Raw genomic sequence first — 8,750 nt, 5'->3', positions numbered from 1 at the left:
GTAAGAAAAAGCCGGCCGCCAGGCGAGTGCCCAGCGCCGGGGCCAAGGCGCCCAACTTGCCCGGTGGGAGTGGTGGACCCGGAGGTCTCTGGCCCCGGGCTTGGATCCGCACCCGAGGTCCCTAGGTTTCGCGCGGACCCCCGCCCGCAGCCCGGCCCGCAGCGCGTAGGTAGGGGCCGGGCGCAGCTTTGGGACAAGGGGTGCGGGGGAGATCGCTGTCTGTGGTGAGCCCGGAGGGTCGCCCCCGCGAGTGAGACGCGCCACCCGAGCGCGGGAGGAGACCGCGCGAAGCCGGGGCACGGAAGGAAGGGAGAGTGGCCACGTCTTCCGGGACCCCGGCGCCCCGCGCCAAGCCTGCCCGCTGCCTCACCGCCCCGACCGGCCCCGCCGCTCCCGCGCCCACTGCCCCATCGCTTACCTTAATAGTCCCGTCCATTTGGCCAAGTCTGCAGCCGAGCCCCCCAATATTCCACACATTGACCCGGTTACAGCCTGACCTCGCAGCCCCTTCGGATTAGCCCGGCGCGGCCTCCCTGGCGCCCTGGGCCCTCCCTGCGTGCCCCCCACGAGCGCCCTGCCCTCGCTCCCCTGTGCACGTTTGTTGTTGTAGCGGAGCGAAAAAGAGACAGTTAACCGGATGAAACTTTTTTTCAGCTAATTTTGGGAAGTGACTTCACTTTGCGAATCGGGGAGGAAGTCCTATCTCTCTCTCTCTCTCTCTCTCTCTCTCTCTCTCGCTGTCTCGCGCTCTCCTCTCCTCTCCCCTCTGCTCTCCCTCGTCTTCCCTCCCCCCACACCCCCTCTTCCTCCCCTCTGCTGGTCCTGCTTTTCGCATCACACACACTATATAAATATACCCGGAGATGCCCAGATACATTCATGCGCAGCGCACACAGGATACTTGCTCCTGGGAGATAAGAGCGAGCTGGGAACAATGCCGGGATCCACGCCCGGCGCCCGCGCCCTGATCCCCGCAAGCTGCACCCCCACCCCCAACACCTTCCCCAAAAGTCCAAAACCAAACGTCTTTGGCCTCCTTCCTTTTCCCGGGGCCGTTGGCCGAAGGTGGCCCTCCTGACTCATTCACTTTCCGTTTCTTCCCACAGATACATTCATTAATGCTTTTTCCAGCCGGAGTCAAACTTACTGGGGGTTGGGGGGGGAGTTAACTCGGGCTGGGGATAACCTGGAGCCTACTGCCGGGGAAGATCCGGACGCAGACCGAAGCAAACCAACCATTAAAAAATGCATCCAATGGGAATTTTTCCACTCGGGCCCTCGGCTGCCAAGTCGCCGCAGGCTCTGAGCGGTTCACCGGTGGACGCGGACTCGGGGCGCTTTCGGAAGGACCCCACCGTCGGGGGCGCGGACTAGGCTCCCAGCGCATTGTTAGCAGAAGGGCGCCCTCACGGGCAGCGCTCCTCGGCCCTTTGCTCCTGGAGAGTTCCCGGCGCCCGCCCAGGGCCGGGACCGGAGGCACCCAGGGCCACCTACCCGCGCCTCCTAGGGTCAAACCCTTCGCACTTTACCTGGACCGGATGGCCCAAGTGCCGGCGCTCGGTCAGAGCCGCCTATGCAATGCTACTCCGAGCACTGAGAAAGCCACAGCACCGCAGGACATTCCCTCCACGCTGGTCAGCAGGTCTCCAGAGCGCAGCACGCAAGATCGCCGCACAGACTCAGACTTCCCCCCCGGGTGAGCCCCCGGGGTCAGTGCTCGGGACCATCATCCCCAACCAGCCCTGAGGCCAGCCGGCCCTCGGCGCGCAGTGTCGGTCTCCGCCACCCGGAGACCTCCCCTGTCCCCCTGCGGTGCCGCCGAACGCTCGGGTTGCGGCAGACTCAGGAGTCCAGGCGCAGCGAGGGGACCCCCACCCCACCCCCGGGCGCTCTCGGCCTGACTCCCTTCTCCCCAACCTCCGAAACAGGTTACCTTGTCCACGCTCTCCAGACCACGCTTTGGACTTTTTCACTTTTATTTAAGAGTCCACCCGGGGAAGGAGGAAAAAAAAAAATCCAGAGGAGATCCGAGTCAGTTGGAAAGAAAAAAAAGTTCAAAAGGGTGTCCACAGCAGCGAAAAAGGTGACTTATTAATTCTTTATTTCTTCTGGAGCAATTGAGCCAGAAAGCTAGCTCGCCTCCCTCCCCCCCACCCCCCTCTCGAAATTAGTCTCATCAATTCAGCTCCAATTTTGGGTTCGAATACAGACGCGGGTCTGAACGTGACCAGACCTGGAGTGGCGGGTGCAGCCTGCCAGCAATTGAGACTCGGTGTGCTTATGGGGGAGTGAGGTGGGGGTGGGGTGGGGGGTGGGATGGGGGCCGGGCCGATCCCCCCCCCACCTCCTGTCTGCTTCTCAATCCAGGGGTCTGCTCCGGGGCTCCCCTGGGACCGCCACATCTGGTTACCGCTAGCGGGGTCAGTCCCCCCCCCCTTTGCCTGGGGCCACCAGTTCTGGAGTTCAATTAAAAGAAATCAGGCTTAACCCTTTCCTCCCCTCAGCCGGCCGCCTGCCCTCTCACTCTTCCCTTCAGCTTTTCCACATGCTTTCCAGAGAGGAAAGAGGTTAAAGGGAAAGGAAGAATGAATTACATCCTTTCAAACCCCAAATTGTTTCCTTTTCAGCCCAGACTCTGCCGACCTTCAAACGACAACAGGGCTTTCAGGAGGGTGCGGGGAGACCGCTTTCCCACCCAGACCTGGCCAGAAACCCGGCACCCCCAGCCACATTGCCCCTCTTTCAGGCAGAAGGGATTCCAACTCCACCACCGGGAGGCCCCCTTCCTGGTCCTGGGCAAACACTGAGGTTGTTAATGGCCACCCCACACCAGCCAGCCGCTCCCCCTTCCTTACACACTCCTCCTAGTGCTGGAGAAGTCACCTCTACTGCAAAAATGTTGGCTAGGTTTCTCTTTCCAACTCCCATGAGGCCTGGCCAAAAACATATTCTCATCTTCACTGCACTGATCAGGGCAGTCACCCCCACACCCCTAGCACCCCCAACTCCTTTTAGCAGGAGCTGCCTCTCCCATTGGGAGCTGCTCAGTGTGAAACTACATTTAAATGAGGACTTGCCCTCTTGTTTTAGCTGTCGAACTCAATAGCACTTTCTGTTTCTCCCGGAAAGCCAAAGCTATGGCAATTTCATAATTTTGAAGATTGGGGGGGGAGAGGCTGACATTGGCATAACTGTCACCCCTTTGTGACTCACTGACTGGCCTTTTGCCATGCCATGCCTTTTGCTATTTACCAGCCCCTCCGTGAGGAGCTCCTGTCCATTCACGAGGTCCTCCACCCAGAAAGAAGAACCCCCCAACTGGGAACAACAGCTCTCGGAGGGATTTGAGGCTCCCTCCACCCCATATTGACATGCTGGTGGGCAAGTTTGCCCCACTTATGTAACTCTGGGTTTGAGGCTCAACTCCTGCTGCTGCTTCTATTTTAAATCCCGAAGGGGGAAAAAGCCCTAACCAAACACAACAGTAAACAAGTCTGCCCTGTTTCATGTGGTTACCACCAGACATCTGGAAAGATGGTTTGATCCTGGCAGCTCACATTGTTTTCACGAGCAGCCAAAGAGAATATTTTGAATGTTTGCATTGAGACAAATTGATAGAGAGCCTGTGGTAAGGCCCGCTACAAATGAAAACTGTCTTTGAGCTGGGGAGGTGAAACCCCTCCCCTTCTTCCCTCTTTCCCTCCCCTTTCTCTCTCCCCTCTCTGCCCTCTCCTTTCTCCTAGCTTAGCTAGGGACTGGTTACCCCAGCCCACACACTTGCACACACCCTCTTTCCTGGCTCACCAGAGACTGTCCTGCCTGCCTTTCCCAGACTGGGCAGGGCTGGTGCCCAGGAGACGGTGCCTGCCACCATCAGCGCCCATTCCACCAGCCCCGACCGGCTTTCAAGTCGGGGAGCTCTGGCAGCCAAGGAAGCCCGGCCAGCATTTAAAACAAAAGCTACCAATTGGGGGACCCACAAAACAACTCATGACACATTTCTAAGCCTAGGGTCAGTACAGAAAACATGCACACAGCGGGCGAATATTTAGGAAACATGTGGATTTCGAGCATTTTCGCTGAAACTTTGTTCGGGTGACTTGCCTCGCACCGTCCGCACTTGACAGTATTTTCAAAGATGCGGAAGTCGTGCTTCCCCCCGGGAGAGGAGCGGCTGGGTGAAACGTGTCTTGGCTCGCTCAATGTCAGCCCTTTTGACCCGGTCAAGACTTTCCAGACGCGACTTCCTGGGCTTCTTTGGTCCCAGCCCAGGTTGGGGGTGGGAGGACGCGACAATCGGAGCCGGGTCCCCGCGGTGCCTCCGGACCCGGGGACTGCTCCGTCACTTGAAACCCCGAAAGATGCCAGGCTTGGCAGAGCGTCTGGGGCGGATCCTTCTCCCTGCGTCCTCCCTCCTCCCCCGCCCCTCGGGTCCAGCTCGGCCTCGGCTGGTATTCGAGCTGGCAAGGGCGGGGGGTGTGGGGGGGGAGAGGCGGGGGCGAGGGGGAGGGACGGGCGAGCGAGCGCCAAAACTCCAGACTGCACAACTGCAGCTTCAAGTGTCTGGCCCCTCGCTCGAGGCCATAATTAATTTGAGATTTATTTTTATTGGAGAACTCGAGTCTCGTCTGACCTTAGCCAAACAAGGCAGCTCGAGCCGCCCCTGGATGCGCTTGAATGCCGGGGAATATTTCTGCAGGAAGGCTCTGCAGGCGCGCCTGCTTTGAATTTGTTTCTCAGACTTCATCTACTCACAGATTGAAGGAAGATTTAGAGCCTCTGCTCGCCCTGCCCGCTCCCCACGCTCGTTCTTGCCTTAGCGCCAAGCGGGTTCAAAACGCTACGTGGGAGGCCGCGGCGGCGGGAGGGCCAGGGGCCGGCTGGCCCGGCTGGGGGAGGGTCTCTGCGCCCCGAGCCCGAGGCGCTCCGGGCCGGGTCCCCAGACCACGCGGCGTCGACGAGGAAATCCCGAGGGAGTCCGAGGCCGACCAGAGAGCGCAGGCTGACAAGAGGTGGAGACCAGCCAGGTGCTGGGGCTCTCACCCAGCCCCGGCGCCTAGACTGGGGCCTTGGGGGGGGGGGCATGGGAGCTTGTCAGTCTCTCCAATCTCCGTCCGCCCTGCTTCCCAGCCTCCGCAAACAGCATTTATTCTAAGTACAGACCTGTGTCCTTGAAACGCCGCTGCGGGACCTGCCCGCCAGATGCTGCCCCTGGGCCGTGTCGCAGTGAACTTTCTGGGGCCATAAGCCTCCTTTGGTCTGGTTTTGGGGAGGGGGGCTGTCGCCTCCAGAATGTAGCATGGGCTGAACCAGCGGGCTAGGTGGTGAAGGAGGGAGAGCAAGGAGTCTGGAAAACTCGCAAAGAGGGCAAGTGGAGGACCCAGCCAGTCTGCGTGGGGCGGGCGAGGAGCCTTCCGGGTTGTGCTCCCAGAGCTGAGACTGACAAGTGATCTGCACAGTGCGGGGGCAGGATGACTCCCGGTATCTGCACGTGGAACATCCTAGGGTTTGAATTCGGGCTCTGTGGACTTCAACACGTTCCTTAACCTCTCTGTGCCTCAGTGTCTTCATCTGTACGTTGGTGTTGTAATAGGACCTAATCCTCAAAGGGCTGGCTGTCCTAAACCTGAAATGAGTGTCTAGGATTTGCTTGACAGCACAATTCTGCCCTTATTATTTGTAGCTGGGCCCCACCCTTCACAAGCTGTGTTACCTTAACCTCTCAAGACCTCAGTTTCTCATCTGCAAAATGGATTACCCCCTAGGGTTGTTATTAATATTAAATGAGTTAGTACAAATACAATGCTTAGAACAGGGCCTGGCAAAGGTAAGGGCTACCTTAATGTTACCACCATCATTCACGTACTGCGTTGTCATTGTCTTTAAGAGTCACCCTGCTCCCCTCCCTCCCTCCCTTTCTCTTGCACTTTCCAGCCTCATAGCCGGCGCAGCGCTCTCCTGCGGAAACTCCCCGAGCACTCTGAGGGTTCTCAGAACCCGGATCGCTGCCGGGTGGAGTGGGCACCCTTGGCTGCTGAGGCCGGCTGGGCTCCAGGCTCCGGGCCTGGGCGCCTGGGCCCGCGCGGTGTTTGTCAACAACCTCGGAGGTTCCTGACGCAGAATGGCAAGGGGCTTGGCAGCCGGGGACTGTTTGTGCCCCTCTGGCAAATGGTCGATGTAGGGAGTCGGAGAAACAGACCCAAGATTGTCCCTGCTACGCAGACCTTTCGCCGCCATCAATGCACCCCTTTGTGCAACAATACAAACTTTGTGGCTGCTGAAAAATCCATTTTTCCCCCTTGAAAAGAGCTCCTGCGGCGAGCCGCTCCTTTGGCTGCCCAGGGCTCCTAGACTGCCGCCTCTCTCCCTGCTTCCCACTCCGGACCAATCTGTTCTCCTGGGCCGTTTGCTTTTTCTCTGACTCTCAGCCTGGGTCAGTCTCCTGGGCTCCCACTTGCCTATCTGGGGTTCCTCATCCCGGTTTTGGGTCCCCGGGTGTGTGCAGACCGGGGGTGGGCTGTGGATGGGAGAGAGACTGCAACTCCCCACCCCGGGGCCACTTGCAGTCTTTGGGGCCAGGCTGGAGACAAGAGCTCCCTTAGCTTCCAGGGCTGGGAGTGGCGGGGCGGGAGGGGTCACAGCCTGCCGAACCTCTCCGGAAAACTGGACGCCAGCACGCTTTAGTCTCCCTGTGTGCGCCTCGCCACCTCCTGGGAGCCCTCCGTCCCGCCAACCATTTATTGATTGTTGATACATCGATTCACTTATTTTTCATTCATTCATTATAGAGTAAACACCTCTTACCCGCTCCAAGGCTCCAGGACCTGACCTCCCCAAAGTGACTATAAAACTCTTCTAGACCTCCGAAGAGGGTGGGGATGGGGCGGATGCTAACCTGTCTCCACAAATTTCCCTTTAGAGAAATGGGAGGAGGGCCGAACGCAAAAGTGGCGCTTCCAGAGAGCCGCACGCCATCGAGGTGGCCACGTGCCGGCAGACTGTCCCACACTTCGGTGGCACTCGGGACACCGGAGGGAGCTGGGCCCGGGCACGCAGGTGGGGGTGGGGGCCCCCTTAGGGGCGGGGTTTCAGGGAGAAGGGGGCGGGGCCGGGACCTGACCGGTAGGTTTGCAGAACCGCGGTGGGCCCTTCCTCCTCCCAACTAGGGAAAGCTCAGACCGTCCCCGCTCCCGGCTGCTACCCGGAAGGAGGGAGGTCGCGCCTGAGTCCCTACCCCGGGCACCCTCGGCCCCCCTGGCGGATTTTCATTTAAACGTGTAACCCAGATGTCCTGGCCTCGGTTTGTTTACATTCTTGGGAACTGTTGTGAGTGAAAAAAACGTTCTACATGCTGTCAAATATAGCAGTCTGCGCTTTGGAGGGGCGGGTGGGGCCAAGGAAGGTCGGCTTGAGGACCGACGGGGTGTCCAACCGGTGGGAGAAGCGCGTCGCATTCACACACCCGCGCACACACGCCCACAGGCTCACCTGCACACTCCCAAGTACACGCAGACACTTAACTTGAAATCTGCTGTGTGCCCGCGGCCCGAGCGCAAGACCCACTGGGATCCGACAGTGGCTCGCGGTTCCCCGCCTTCCCCACCACGGGCATCCACTTCCAGTCCCCCAAAGAGCGCCGGCCCGAGAGCGTGCTTCCCCAACCAAGGATTCCCGAGGGTCTGTGCCACCCTCATCTGGTCCGGAGCGCCCCAGGCTACAGATCTCCCCGCTGACCCGGGAAAGGGGGTGGAGGGAGCATAGGCCTGGGTGGCAGAGGCGCGGGGGTCATTACCTGTTTAAAGACGCTGTCATGTCTTACCTTGACGTAAGACGATGTGTCGGGGACTGTCTGAAACATCCTCGGTTGGTGAGGAAGGGTCGGGAAGGCCCAGGAAGCAACCTGGGTAGGAGAATCTTCAGTCACCGGACAGTACACCACGTGTGAGACGGTGAGGGGTCGGGGTGGGGGTAGGTGATAAAGGAGGAATGCAAAGGGAGAGGACGCAGAGAGTTGGGAGGCTGGTTCTGCCTGGGCCAGCAAGGGAGGATCCGAGTGGTTAGGTAGTGGGCACCCGCCCTGAGTCTCTGCCTCCAGACTTCAGACTAGGAGATGGTGAAGGTTGAGAGCGAGCTCACACCATTGGGTCTCTTTCCCGCAGCCCTGTAACCCTCCCCTACCCAGATCGGAGACACCCATTTCCCTGGGACCTGGGTAGTTTCACACCTGCGGACACCCGGGGAGGGGGGGCGTCTGAGCCGGAAGAGAGAACGCTGTTTGGATAGAGGTAGGTCTCCCCACGGATGCAGACCACGACCCCAGGAAACAGATATTTACAGAGCTGCACAGATCTTCTGCCTGGCTCCCCTAGGACCCCACGACTCTGCCAGTGTCCAGCTGCCCCCCTCTTCCCTGCTACTGGGCTGCTTGGGGAGGAAGACTGGCTGTAGCTTCTGGAAGTCTAGGGAGGCCCTTTCCCCCCCAGCCCCTGCTTCTTAAAGAAAACAGTTTTACGGCAGAGACAAAGACAATGAATGATGCAACCTAATTTCTAGTGGCGGAGGAGATGGTGTCTGAAGTCTGAATATTTGGGCTGGTGGGTGCAAAAACCACCCTACGATGCCAGGTGCCTCTGTGAGAGTCTCTCCCTGCCTTGCCAAGTCCGGCGGCTGTCTCTCCCTTTTTCCCTTCCTTCTCTTAAACCATCTTTAACGTGGCAGCGTGCAGCTTCTCCGGCAGCCAATGTGTTTCT

General features: G+C 59.3%; 1 protein-coding gene and 1 long non-coding RNA gene across 8 annotated transcripts in view; one reads left to right on the top strand and one right to left on the bottom strand.

The window, feature by feature from the left end:
* The window catches only part of LOC113259872 (uncharacterized), a 40,482-nt gene that overhangs the window by 4,590 nt on the left and 27,142 nt on the right, over positions 1-8,750 (top strand). For 3 of the 4 annotated variants that reach the window (XR_008960840.1, XR_008960839.1, XR_003317732.4), the window contains exon 1: positions 746-2,083. This is a non-coding gene — a long non-coding RNA (uncharacterized LOC113259872). Of the gene's footprint in view, positions 1-745; positions 2,084-8,750 lie in introns of those variants that run through there. The other variant, XR_008960841.1, reaches the window with a different exon arrangement.
* The window catches only part of FLI1 (Fli-1 proto-oncogene, ETS transcription factor), a 122,259-nt gene that overhangs the window by 112,750 nt on the left and 759 nt on the right, over positions 1-8,750 (bottom strand). The window contains exon 2 of one of the 4 annotated variants that reach the window (XM_026505414.4): positions 7,820-7,900. In XM_026505414.4, the coding sequence (XP_026361199.1) occupies positions 7,820-7,858 (39 nt within the window). In that variant the 5' untranslated portion in view covers positions 7,859-7,900. Of the gene's footprint in view, positions 1-418; positions 824-1,933; positions 1,957-7,819; positions 7,901-8,750 lie in introns of those variants that run through there. The other 3 variants (XM_057316587.1, XM_026505415.4, XM_048217047.2) reach the window with 3 other exon arrangements.

This window comes from Ursus arctos, unplaced genomic scaffold (genome assembly GCF_023065955.2).
Source record: "Ursus arctos isolate Adak ecotype North America unplaced genomic scaffold, UrsArc2.0 scaffold_22, whole genome shotgun sequence".
In the NCBI taxonomy this organism is placed as follows: Eukaryota; Metazoa; Chordata; class Mammalia; order Carnivora; family Ursidae; genus Ursus; species Ursus arctos.
This window is presented reverse-complemented; position numbering and strand designations above follow the sequence as displayed.